The 14,485-nt window shown below is 34.6% G+C and overlaps 1 protein-coding gene across 4 annotated transcripts in view; it reads left to right on the top strand.

The window, feature by feature from the left end:
• LOC145676400 (death-associated protein kinase 1-like) overlaps nt 1-12,554 on the top strand; it is a 397,918-nt gene extending 385,364 nt beyond the window's left edge. For all 4 annotated transcript variants that reach the window (XM_081747256.1, XM_081747257.1, XM_081747255.1 and 1 more), the window contains 4 exons: nt 1,097-1,309; nt 2,783-2,992; nt 6,670-6,910; nt 10,704-12,554. In XM_081747256.1, the coding sequence (XP_081603382.1) occupies nt 1,097-1,309; nt 2,783-2,992; nt 6,670-6,910; nt 10,704-10,861 (822 nt within the window). In that variant the 3' untranslated portion in view covers nt 10,862-12,554. The remainder of the gene's footprint in view (nt 1-1,096; nt 1,310-2,782; nt 2,993-6,669; nt 6,911-10,703) is intronic.
• Nucleotides 12,555-14,485: the final 1,931 nt, after the last annotated feature.

The raw sequence follows: 14,485 nt of genomic DNA, 5'->3' as shown, positions 1-14,485 counted from the left end.
ATAAGCAGGAAAGTATGTGACATTCAGTGTGCCATTTGTACCACACGCTACGAATAACCAGCTTTCCAGCATAACAGAAATCTACAGTGGATAAATCTCTTCAGAAAATTTACACTGCTGGCAAATTCGTTACGTCCTTTTACATTTTCGTAATAGGTATTGGTATTCATTGTGCCTCAGTCTAATAGATAAATGTATGGCTCATTTAATGCTGGTGATCAAATGGTGAACATTCAATATTGCCATTTGGCCCTTCGTTTTTAATGTCGCGATTGTGAAGATCACGTAAATTGGCCTGACAACTGCATTTTATCGGCAATTGTTAATGACTGTCAGTGATGACAACCAGTTAAGCTACATTTGATCCTTGTGCCTATCTCCCGTTTGTTGGCTTTGTTGTTTGTAACATGTAACGACATCATGTTCACAGTCTTTTCCACAGTAAGTCCTTTGTTCCAAACTGGTTTACAATTCTCTTACAGCTGAACTGTGCATGTAAAATATACTCACCCCAATAGCAGTTGAGTTTTAGTGCTGTTTCACTAGTATATGAAGTTCATTCCGGATCCTGCTAGAGTAAAACACATACAAATACGTCATATGCAACTATTGCTGTATGTGTGTTACAACGTAGATCAAAACTATTCGTATTTGGCTATATCCCGATCAGCCTGTTAGATTTAGCAAGGAATTACTTTTATGACCAATGTGGAGCCGTAGTCCATTCTCGCCGATCAAATTAATGTGTAGTTCAACATTATTAACAAGGTGATAATTGAAAAATGTTTCTCTTGTTTTGAGCATCTAAAACGTGATTCTCCAAACTATGTCCCGAGAATCATCTCCATTCTGATTAGGTTCAGGGTATCTAGATAAAATTACAACATAGTTTTATTTTTTGATTGAAATGGATATTCTGGCTAAATCTTCAGAAACAGAAAAGATATAATTTATTCTTATTAGTAGGAAATTCTGATCGCATGCAGAAACGAATGCTATTTAAAAAAAAAGAAAAAAAAAACTTTGTAACCTTGTAATCTGAACTTAATATTTTAGTAAATAAATAAATAAATAAATAAAATCCCTTTTTTTTCAGGTTCACCTTCGAAGAGCTTCTCAAAATCCATCTGATCCAGATAGCGAATTATACCAGTGGTTTCAAGGTTCCAAATTATGTTCTGGTGTCATTGAGAGTCTGATCACATTAGAGGAAGATGGAGAGGCAATTGAAATCAAAGTTAGAGGGCCTCCATCTGCTAGATTATCCTGTTTCTATTTCCTCGAAGAACTACTGGGAATAATAGATCAGGTAACTTCTTTATTTTTATTTCCTTGAAGAACTATTAGGAATGTTAGATCAAGTAACTTGTTTATTTTGATTTCCTCGAAGAACTATTAAGAGTAGTAGATCAGGTGCTTCCTTGAAGAACTATTAGGAATAATAGATCAGGTAACGTCTTTATTTTTACCTCCTCGAAGAACTATTGATGATAATATACTTAAAGAACTTGTTTATTTTTACTTGTTCTAGAACATAGTAGTCATAATTGATTACATTGTTAATCTAATTTTTAACTGGTATCAAGTCTTCAACTTCGCCTACAACGATAAAAAGAGTTCTTACAATTCAGATATATCGAGCACCGTCATGACTATAGCATAAGCGATCTTTGGCGACGTAGCAAAATAATTTGATTCCACGTGTTCGAGCCCCACATTAAGCCAAGTCTCATATAGCCGCGATGCTAAAAACAAAACCCCAAACCAACCAACCAATTGAAATGTATATACTCCTTACATGAGCTCATAAAGACATACGAATAAATAGATCGTCGACTTTAGTAATACAAGCTTGTATATTGACTCTTGAGACAATGTTACAACTAAAATCTTGTATTGAGAGAAGAAAGAAAAATGGATTCATAAAAAAACATTTCTATTAAATGATATTAGTGGATACTGTATACACATCAGTTCTTGATCGTGAAGGAATATTGTATGGGTTACAAATTATTTGTTCTTTCGTCAAATTTATGTAGTAACTTCTAATTATACTTCATTTCTAATATATTTGTCTTTCTTATCGAGGTATTTTTTTTAAAGATCTAGCCAATTTAGTTCGTATTTAAATAAGTATTATAAATAACATTTATAGCTTATACTTTACATTTTCGAGAATGTACTTCGTGTACTTTTACTAAATTTGACCAGAATCCACTAAAAGTCTTGAGTTTTAAATTTTGTTATGACACGTTGAACGAAGTAGTAGCAAAACAGGTACATAGCACGCATCGCCTGAAATTTGTTCTGAGCAAAAAATGTGTGTTTCCTCGGGATACGGCGTTGTCTGTCCCTTGATATAATTTCGTAATTTCCTCCATCATTATTTCCTTTACCAACGTTTTTCATTAAGATAATTAACGTGGGATCTAAACTTAAAGTTCCGTTCCATTTCAAACTTGATTTTTCATCATCAACAAAGTAGGTAGCGTCACAGAAAGAACCGAAATGGATATATTGTTCAAAAATCGGTGTAACCGCTGAGTAGATTAGATGATTTTAGTGTGATTCTTCGCAGGTGAAAGATGATATGATTTATTTTGTGACAGCGGATACTTTACAGAAGATTAATCAATTTATTCAAATATTATTATGAAAGAGCTCGTATGTATTATATATATATATATATATATATATATATATATATATATATATATATGACCATTGATTGAAGTGGAAAAGTAGTTAGATTTCGACAAATGACTATTTGTTTCTATTTCAGGTCTTATTGGAAATGAGTCCAGGGCTTCCTATCGAGAAACATGTATTAAGTGCAGAGCAGTTACTGGAACATAACGACGTAGTTTATTGCTGGTCCCCTACTGAGCTAATGGAAGCTGTCCTACAGCAAGGGATTACAGCTAAACTCACTAATCCAGTCACGGGAAAAGAAGAATCTTTTCTTAATGTTATAGGATTTGGTGCTTCTGAGGTACGTCTTGTTCAGGAAAATGTGGAGTTCTATTGCACTTACTTATTCTTTGTAACTAAGAGGTTGCTTTGTTATATGTAGCGCACAAGTCACGCACGTAAGATAAAGATATGCTACTGTAAATACATTCATAATTAGATATACAGGTCTTTGTCCATAAAATCTTTAGCCAGTCCAAGCCAGAGTTTTCTATATTTTGGGCATTACAATGTTATTGAGGGTTCACACTGTCCTTTAAAGTCAAAGGAGGTCATGGAAAGTCAGGGAAACTAAAATGAGTCAGGGAAATGCTTCAGAATATGCTAAGAGAGAAATTCCATATTTCTAGGAAAAGTGAGGGTAAATGCAATCAGATTGTAGGGAAGTATTCAGAGAGTTCTTATTTCTCAAGCAATGTTAAGCACTACAGCTTCTCACAGAAGATCTGGAAAACATTCAAAGAATCAGTGCAATTTCAAAAAGAAGAAGATAAAAAGATAATTATCTCCAGAAGTCAAGAAGCTTGAGATGCATCAGGAGGTATTAAAACATCGAGCTTTGAAAGAAGAGCAAATTAAATAAAAATTTAGAAGTTACTGAAGAAGGAAACAAGTTCAGTCTGTTGGTTTTAGAGAGATAGGCCAAATTTATATATAGTATTGTATTCAGAATACCGAGATATTACGCTAATGTATAATTATTGTTTAGTTTAGAACTAATGTTTATAGTATACCAAATACAGGAAATTTGACTTACAATAAGTTTTTACATCAAGAAAGTAAGCTTAATTTATCTAAAGAATAAAAACGAGAGCGTTGGTGACTGTGGAAATGGTGGAGGTTTTTTTCTAAACCTAACCGTATATCATAGTGTTCACAGTGTCGCGGGTCGGGGAAACTTTACCTACTTATGGATATTAAGATGAAGTCAGGGAAATCAATACCAGAATTTCAGTGAGTACCATTTTATTGAATAAACAAAGGACAATATTGTATTTCTATTTTGTTTCAAACTATTACATATCCAAAGAAGTTCTGCTCACTCTCCCTAACTTTTAGTTTCGAGGGGGGGGGGGGGGAATGTTCGCGGTATTGCTGATCAGGGAAAATTTAGTTAGTCATGAAAATTCCTGGAAATCAATACTAGAATTTCAGTAAGAACCATATTATTTGGACAAACAAGAACGATATTATGTTTCTGTTCTGTTTCAAACTATTAAGATAACCAAAAAAAAGTTCTGGTGGATTTCCTCAGAGTTGCATTGCTCGCGCTTCTTACACTTTTCGGATCGAGTTGTGGAGGGAAAAAAGCGGAAGTTTACTGTGTTAGGGAATGTGTCCTTTTGTAGCCTGCTGGTTGTGGATGCTACCGTTAAAGAACGTCAGTGGGCAAGTCAAATATAGGAACGCTAAACAATATAATAAGGACTTTTATGCTTTACGAGTTGTAACCGAGAATAAATGCAAGTAAAACGGGAAAGTAATATGATTTAGTTGGGATGAAGTCAGTGAGTACAACGATATGTTTAACCGACTTAAAAACGGTGATGAGTTTCTCGGGCTCGTCCACAAGACAGAGACAAGGAGACATTTAAGGGGCTATTGAGGCGATAAGGGCAAAATATGTAAGCATTAAAATGAGCATCTAATTATAGTGCAGAAATCATTCGCCAATATCTCTATCAGGTTGTAAAACTGTATAAAGCATTAGGAATTGTCTGCGGATCAGAAGTGAGACGAGAAAATACCCGTATTTGTGTGTTGTCTCGTCAGTCGTCTCGTCAAGATACATTTGTGGATAGTGTAAACATGCGATGAGAAGTGTGTTATTTACTATACTCCGTGGCGCCGTCCTCTCTGTGCTGGTAATACATAAACCCATTCCCAAACAATTAAAACCACGATTGTATCAATAGCAGGATACGCTAAGGTTACAAGACGTCCCTGTTTCCTATACACAGTCCTCAGATTTACAAATAGTTTTAATTTACGAGAATTGGTAATTTAATAGTGGCAACTATTTAATTACTATTAATACAAAAGAGATACTTGCGTGAAATTTCTTCAGCGAAGTCGCCAACTCAACAACTTGTTGCCAGTGTTGCGAAGGTCTTAGTTTTCCTGTAGCATCACCTGTTCTGTTAATAGTTCCCGGGGGAGGGATCCATTGCATGCATAATCTCGAGAATAGTCCGGAAGCGAATGCCACGAAGTGAGATGAATCACGGAGTCTTAAGTTCGGTGAATATGGTGGATGATAAAGCACCTCCCAGTCCAAGCAACGGAACAAATTAGGTATAGATTGTACCATTTGCGACCGTGCATTATCCAGCAAGCCTCTTTCGCAAAGCTGGTCGTGGATTATGTTATACGTTAGAATGACGCTATCACTCTCGTGCACGACTTCTACACTTTGTTTCCGACGAACTTCTGTTTTTCGAGCTAATAATACTACCCATTGGATTGACGCTTGAGGTAAGATTCGTACGCTCGAGCATACGCCTTATCAAAATGAAGCAGCTTTGTGGCATTCACTTGCGGATTATTCCCGAGATTTTGCACACAATAGACCGTTCCGTCAGATCCATCAGCAGAATAGCTGGTGTTACAGAAATACTACGACTTCCATATCGCTGGCAGCGAGTTGTCGAGAAAGCTGTCAGCTTCGTTAAAGGACTGTAGAAGTTTCACGTAAGTATCTATTTTGTATTAATTGTTATTAAATCGTTGTCACTGTTGAAGTTTCTATGCACGTATTATCTTAGTAATATAAAGGTGAACTTCCTATTGCGTCCTCTGATTTAAAAAAAAAAAAAAAAAAAAAAAAAAGTAATCTTAGAATACACTCTGTGTTGAATGGACTGCTCGATGTACTATGCATTGCGAGATGCTCCTACCTGACCAGACGATTAATGCAACGATGTGCCCGTAGCAATTGGAACGTATGTATGAAAATTTGAAGTGTACAATTGCTGCTTGAGAATCATAGAGGCGTCATATGTAAGATCACTTTCTTTAGTAGTAAACATTCCGCAGTGATGTCATACTATATATTGAAACTTCATTTTTCATCATATTAGAACATGAAATCATAAAAACTACATGTATTACTACTTTAATGATTTGTTCTGTTTATGAAAAAAGGCATTCATGTTGATGACGTAAACTTACGAACAGAACTCATAATGATCAGGATTTGTGTTTTGCAATACTTATGTGAAAATTAAATCCTTTAGGTCTCATTTCTAAAAAAATCGAAATTTCATATTCATAAAGATTTGTCCTTAATACCAGAGATATTACCCAAGATATCACAATTAGTCCTTCTGTAAATAGAAACCATACACTCCATCCATTGTTTTATGCAAGTGCAGAAATTTCCTTTATAGAAGTGAACAAGCTAGGACTAGAGCCGTTCTTGCAGCTGTAAGGTTTTAGGACGTAAAGATACGAAAAGGAATGTTTCACTTCAAAGTATATAAATCTGCTATTTATTTGTACGAATTTAATATAGAAAACGCAGATGAAGAAGTAGGACTGGAAACGCAAAATATTTCACGTAGTTGATGTACTAGACTTTTTAGGAAATGTCATAAGAAAAAAATTGAAACAGCATTTTGTACTTCTCTTCTATTTGTTGTTTAATCTGATTGTTTATGAAAAACCTTTCATGATTGGGATTTTTTGTTTTATATCTAGGTAGCAAATATAATCGTAACAGGTGAAGAACTTCCAGTAACAGCATTGAGTACCGCTTGTCGACAACTGCTCTGTCAGCTTTTGGACCCACCGGATCCGCTAGGAAAAGATTGGTGCCTCCTTGCTGTCCAACTGGGGCTGTCCGATAAGGTAGCGAACTTCGATATTGGGAATAATCCTTCCAACAGTCACACCGCACGACTTCTCTTTGAGTGGGGACGAACGGGAACAACTAAAGTAGGTAAGTTTACGAATTGAACCAGTTACCCCATGCGCCAGAGGCGAGCGCTTTGGCACCGGGGGTTCAAAAGATATCTTTAGTAAGAAACATGAGGTTCGTCCTTTGTAATTGTAATTCCAGTAGAAATAATTGTAACAATGGTAACTTTTGACATAATCAACTAAGTAATACCCACAAATAAATAATAATAATAGTCAAAAGTCATAAATTACGTGACCCTATTATTATCTTCATCACATTTCACTCACTTTTATTTATACAATCTTCTTCGGACGGTGTATCCTAGAAATTAAAATAGAAGCGCATTTTTCAAGATCGTCTGTATTTGGTATATGAGTATTATATTTTACAGTGGTTTTACAGTTTTTTTTAAATAAAAAAAATATTCGTACTTACTTTTATACAGAATAAAAATAACCTGTAGAGGGAGAAAAGTCAAAGATTTGTCCTCAAGAAATTGGTTTCACTGAGATTCTTAGTGAAACGTGTTATGCATTTTCCACTTTGACATAACTGTGCTAAGGCTTGCTTATGTATTTATTACAATATCCTTGGTCCAATTACAGTAATGAAAACAAAAATAATTTGCAGTCATTTTCAACTCATAGCAATACTAAATATCTTGCCAAAGTTGATTATTCTAAACTTCATTATTCAAAGTCTTCAAATCACTCACGTATCGTCATAGAAACTAAAATTTATTCTTGGCCATTTATTCCTCGAAACCTTATAATAATATTATATTTTAAGTTACTTTTACTAACGAAATCTCTTTGAACATTCTAGTCCTGATGAATAAGACTTTAGAAATGTATCGAACGCAAGACAAAAATTTGGAAATTCCTGTAAATTATTAACTATGTTCAGTCTTAGATGTTTCATTGCTGCTGAAAAGTCGCTAAGGTATTTGTCAAATGTCAGCCTAAAAATGATATTTGTATTTTTTTCTCATTTGCGAAAAATAAAGATGTATGCGTAAACATAATCGATGACAACAGAAACCATGTAAATGACTTACATATTAACAAAGAAATACTGTCTCCTCCGACATAATTTCTCTCCTCCTTGAAGTTTATCCATGCTTAGTTTATTTTTAAAGTACTTTTAAGGCTATATAAAACACACGTAGATCGCACCTTTAGTCACTTTAATTTATCAATTGCACATTACACATTGCAACTAAATAGCTGTAACCAAAAATGGCTGCAGCCCTCTGAAAGGTTCTATCCGGACCACAACATGACACCTACTGTATTCCGAAGAATGAAGAGAAGAATTGTATTAGAAACCGACCGGCGAATCAGCATTTAATCACTTCTGAGAATTAGTGCATCCTAATTCTAACCACGTTATGAAAAGGTTCAGTCATTAGTAGGGATTATTATTACAAAAACGATATCAAATGTGCCACTTTTATTTTCAAAAATGATATTGATCCGCCTAAGATTTTTCTTATTTATCTTTGGCCGTCCTCTAAAAATGTTTGCTCATCACTGCCCTAGTTCGTTCTTCTGTTTCGAAAACGAACGTGCATAATCACAAACAATTTTCTCCTCATTCCGTCCCGAACTATTAAATGGCAATTGACCTGACACACTACTGCCGTTGCCAAGAGGTTGCCTTGTCAGTTTTAAGAAGCCACAGGGGAATTCCCGAATTTGTTATATATATGTGGCGACGTCACGAACCATATACATTATTACGCGTAGTGACATTCACATAATGATTCGCATTCGTTTTATTCACCAATCACTTGACAAGCATTCAATAAGTAATATCGAAAATTTGAGAGAGCAAAGCACTAAAAGAATTCACCAGTTTTGTCCGAAGACATTTCAAAAATCGTTAGTAGCTTATGTAGAAATTTTGTCGCTATTTGCCTCTGCAAATTCCCTAGATTTAGCGATTTTTTTTTTTTTTTTTTAAGCATAATTGGATATGGGGTTTTGCTTTGAGCTAACAGTAGCCAGGCACATGATCTCTTAGGTTTGCAAAAGAAAACCATCATGATTATTGTTGAAATTCATGATAAAGAACACTGTAAACCACTATTTATCAGGCTTAAGATAATGACAGTAGTTAATCTATATATATTTATCAAGCGCTACTTTACACTAAGCAAAACCTGACAAATATGACACTCAGGGCTGAAGTACATACTGGATAATGTAGAAAACTGATATACCTTTACTAGATTATCGAAGATCAAAAATAGTTATTTTGTAATAGGACCGAAGCTGCTTAATAAACTAACCTCTTCCATACAGCAGCTGCCGTTTATGTTTTATAAGAAAAAGTTGTATGGTTGGTTAATAACGAATCTATTTATTCGATTCAAAAGTTTAGTGAATGTCAAGAAACTATGTTGTAACTTGCAGTGTCACTTTATTCCAAATATTATTAGGTTGTTCATTATACTATTAACCAGCAACTGATTGTCCGTATTATTACTTTTTTCTTATATCTGTATCTATATGTCGCGAATTCTGTCGAGGAAATTGAAGCTTAAAATATATAAAACGATAATCATGCCTGTTGTTCTGTATGGTTGCAAAACATGGTCGCTTACTCGGAAGGAAGAACATAGATTGAAAGTATTTGAGAACAAGATCCTCAGACGAATATTCGGACCTAAGAGAAACGGGAATGGGGAATGGCAGAAACGTCATAACGAGGAACTACATAATTTATACTGTTTACCCAACATTGTTAGGGTCATCAAGTCTAGGAGGCTCAGGTGAGCAGGTCATGTAGCCAGGATGGGAAAAAGTAGGAACACTTTCAAAATCTTAACTGGAAGACCAACCGGAAAACGACTATTAGGAAGACCAAGACGCAGATGGGAGGACAATATTAAGATAGATTTCGCAGAAATAGGAATACAAAGTAGAAACTAGATCCAATTGGCTAAGGATAGAAGTCAGTGGAGAGCTTTTCCGAACGCGGCATGAACCTCCGGGTTCCATAGGTCATAGAGTTAGTTAGTTAGTATATGCAATTATACAAAATTAGGGTACATAACAATTGTACAAAACTGAAAATAATAAAGAGCCTAAAGGAACAAATTTTAATACCACAAAACTCGAGAAATAGGCTTTAAGACTCTAATAAAACCTTAGCCTACGTTTCCAAGCAATTAACTATTGCAAAAATTTTAAACAAACATCACATGAACAAGGAACAAGAACCGTAGCAAAATCGTGAACGAAAGAAACTTTGTCTAACCAATCTGCAGACTCAAAAGGCATAGTATTAATATTCATATTTTACGTAGTGCCAAATAACATAATACTAATAACAAAAAGAGTAACGAATGCATTTAAATATAATTCATGTTACAAATTAAACATAGATAGTTGGTTAACAAATGTAACATTTATTTGTGTTTATTTCACTTTAAATCAATATGGCATTCACAAACTCACATATAATCTCAAATTCATCATTAGTGTAGTAAACAGATAAACAGCTTTGGTGAAATTATAGATCGTGAAATCGTAAGTTTGAACAGTGTTGCAAAATTGACTCCAAATAAATGATGGAATAACTGTCTTCTGCGAAAACTTGAAACTATTACAAGCTGTGAAAGATTACACCTATAAAAACGTAATCATGCCCCCCACCTACCACTTTCCCCTCCTAATAATGGTAACTGTAAAAAGATAAAGTTTTACTTAAGCTATTTGCCAAGCATGTAAACTTTCAAAGTTATATTTTTAACCTTGTGTGCCTCTTTAATGAATTGTATCGCTTTCCCTTACAACTGCTAACTTTTAATTCGTTTCTTACACAGGACTTCTAATTAAAAAGCTTAAAGAACTGGGACGTGAAGATAGTGCACAAATTCTACTTCGAACAGCTCCACTATATCGAATCCTGCCGCCAGAAGAAGATTCTCCAACTGAAGAGATTGCAGGATCACACACATCGTGTTCAAATCTCTCACGATGACTGGAATATTTAATATCTGAAAAAGTCCATTCTTTGAATTTGCGAAACAAAATGAATTCAGTGTGAGCTTACAAAATGAAGACGTAAAGTTTCATTGTTAAAAATTTTGTACGTCTAAAGTTACCTCAAATTTACTAGCCTTGAATGAAGCAGGGCTAATGGAAGGCAGGTGGGTAATGAAGCTGTTTGTTATGCACTTGCTAGCTTGAGAATTATTTATTTCTGAGCAACCAAGGTTAAGTTTATGGTGAGATTTGGAGGAAAGGTGTTTCTGTTGGAATTGGTGCTAATGCTGTTGGTTTGTTGGGTGTTGACTTCTTCAACATGTTAACGAGGGAAAACGGATTGAGTTTGGAAATTGGAATAAATAGGAAGGAGTAACACACCTGGTTAGGTAGTAACCTAGCTATGGATTCAAGAACTGTAATTAATGAGTATGCATAATCTTCCATTATGAATATAGATACCAAGAGATTTTAAATTAATCAGAGCTTACGTCACTAGTGCTTATTAAAGATAAACTCTTTTATTATATACAAATATACGTGTTTAATGTATTTAAGGAAGTAGAAGTCTTACTTAAAACTAGAATAAAGTACGGTTATTATTTATCATTTAAATGTTGTGGCTTTTAAAACAATTACTATAGCTGTGCAGTAAAAGTATTTTTTAACTTGATGTAAATGCAGAAGTAATACTATCGAAATTAGCCTGGATCTCATCTCTCTCCCCCCCCCCCCCTTCGCCTGTTTAAAATAATATAGCAAAATATTATTTTATCCCGTGTTCGAATCCCTTTAAACAGTAGATTTCATCTTAGCCTCAGTAAACTCCGATCAGATAATTGTGGGCAAATGGCCTAATACATGCTTTCTATGCGCGTGGTCTCACATTCGAGCCTCGTGAAGTACTTGCTTCAGATACAAAGCCGAGTAATGTTTAGATTTCATTTTAAAAAGTAGTCCACATTTCATATAGCCTTAGTTCTGAAAAGGACATTAGACTCCAATCCAGTTCATTAGATATGAAGTTCATAAATTGTGCCAATTAAAAAAAAAAAAAAGTTTAAGAAAAAAATAATTCTTATCATTATTCATTAACATCTGTGCAACTACTTGTTAGTGAAACTTTATTTTAAAAAAAAATCGTATAACTCTGTCTACAGAAACCAACAAGATCATTAAAAAAAAAAAAAAAAAAAAAACATTATAAGTAGTTGATGACAATTCTTTTTTCCTGTTGTTGGCGCTGAACTATCTATTCTTCTCCCCTTTAATAGCGTATGTAGCTTGTTTTTATAGAAGCAATGAAGCATCCTGATACATATCATCATCGTCGTAGTATTCTGTCGTTATTGGTAGATCACTTGCTGCAGCTGAGAAGCTTCCATGCTCCACGATCTTACGCTAACATCTACGTCTTCACGTACGATTTCTCTGTTTTGATGATGTCCTTTAATAGTAGTCTCCTTCGCCCCCTCACTCTCCTTCCTGCCACCATACTCTTTAGCACGTCCCTCATGATATAGTTCGTTCTTAACCAATGTCCCAACCAGTTTCTCTTCCGCTTCATCTTTTCTCCCCACCATTTCTAACAACCTCTCATTCGTTTTCTGTTCGATCCAGTTAATTCTCCATTCTTCTCCATACCCACATTTCGAAAGCTTCCAGTCGTTTTAATTATTTTTACGTAATGTACATGTTTCTGATCCATACAAAACAGTACTCCAAACGAAGCATTTTATAAGTCTTTTTCTCAACTCTTTATTCGAGGTCCCAATGTTTCTGACCCATACAAAACAATACTCCAAACGAAGCATTTTATAAGTCTTTTTCTCAACTCTTTATTCGAGGTCCCACAAAATAGTATTTTCTTCCTCTTAAAGGCTTCTTTCGCCATTCCTATCCTTGTTTTTATTTCATGTTCACACTTCATACATAAACATACTATAAAAGAAATCTTTGAGATATTGTTTATCACCTCTGCATTTTTTCTTCAGGCATGGGACATCAAAATATACTGTGATAAACAAGACGGAGAGACACTCATGACTTGATTTCATAGTAATTTTGAAGTTTTTCATATGTTGATGTTGGTTTTTGCTTCCGTGCACTTTTAGCAATTGAAAAAAAAATAATAAAAGACAAATCTACTAATCATTTTTAACACTTTGTTACTAAAGAAAGTATAATACCCGCTCTTGTGAGGTTTGCAATCGGCACGTTTTGATAATAGTGTGACGAAATAGGTAGTGAGAACTATGTCCACTACCCCAATTAACATAAGGAAAAGAGGAGAATGTTGCCTCATACATGTGTAACACACTTCACCTATTTATACGAAAAAGAAAGAAAGGAATGTTTGACGACATCTAAGGTTCAATTTATTGCCTGTCAGCGAGAAGCGGAGACGATTTTTTTCTTTGGGGCGGGGGAGGGGGTGAGAAAGTACAGCATGAGTGGAATCCAAAGAACCCACTTAATTGAGCAATTTTCTTTAGGAAAGAAAAATAGCAAACCTATGAGCGAGATAATTATGGTAATACTTACAGATCTCTGTAATTCCTGAATTTTCTTTGAGGTTCCAAGCCTTCCGTGGAGTCTTGGTCACGGAGGTTAAAAACAGGAAGAAAAAGAATAGAAACATCACGGAATAAAAATGAAACGGACTTACTAAGGGAAGAGCATTGTTGTACAGAAACACGTTGTCAAGTACGTCAGTGATCAGTGGATGAAGATGATGCAAGAAAGAGTTTGCACTTGACACTGACGTAGTTGACAATGTGTTTTCGTACCACAGCTCTTCCCTTAGTAAGTCCGTTCTATTTTTATTCCTTGATGTTTCCATTCTTTTCCTTCCTGTTTTTACCCTCCGGGAACAAGCCTCCAAAGGAGAGTTGAAAACTTGGAAGCTTAAAGAAAATTCAGGAATTACTGATACCTGTAAGTAGAAAAATAGTTAAAATTCCTGAGCGTGGTTTTGTATTGTCTGAGATTCCTATACTTCAATTTAGTAGAATTCCAATATTTGCTCAATACAGTGTCTCATTATTATGGTTGAGTGGATTGTGGGAAAGCCATGCCAAGAATCGTACTAGCTGTAAAAATTTAAAAATAAGTTCTACTACGTATATTGAAATATATCTAAGACAGGTCTGTGCATACAACCACACCGGTAGTAATTTATTTCCAATTTCGACCACCATGTGTGTGTATGTGCAAAAATAAAATTATAAGTTAAATTTTAATGATGTCACTAAATATAGCACCATGTGACTTGGTAGATTGTGCATACCAATTAATTACATAGAATCCCACTTAATGTAGAGAGCTTGTAGATTAATTTTGTCCACATAATGTGTATATGTAAGATCAAATATATACATCATTGTGCTATATAAGTCATTCCTTCCGTCTAGTTTTGCTCACTTGTTGGAAGTCAGTGGTTAATCGTCGAATCCTAGTCGTTTTAAATAAGTACGTTGTAAGTTTTTAAATAAGAATGTCCTTGTTTTTCTTCAATAAGTAAGGGAATAATGGCCTGTAAACTATAATATTAGTGCCACTATATTTTGAAGAAAATATCTTTTTTGTAATGTGATAATTTTTATTATTATTATTATTT

This window comes from Thermobia domestica, unplaced genomic scaffold, assembly GCF_964235325.1.
Source record: "Thermobia domestica unplaced genomic scaffold, izTheDome1.hap1.1 HAP1_SCAFFOLD_149, whole genome shotgun sequence".
Classification (NCBI taxonomy): domain Eukaryota; kingdom Metazoa; phylum Arthropoda; class Insecta; order Zygentoma; family Lepismatidae; genus Thermobia; species Thermobia domestica.
The sequence above is the reverse complement of the archived record's forward strand: the minus strand, read 5'-3'. Positions and strand labels throughout refer to the sequence as shown.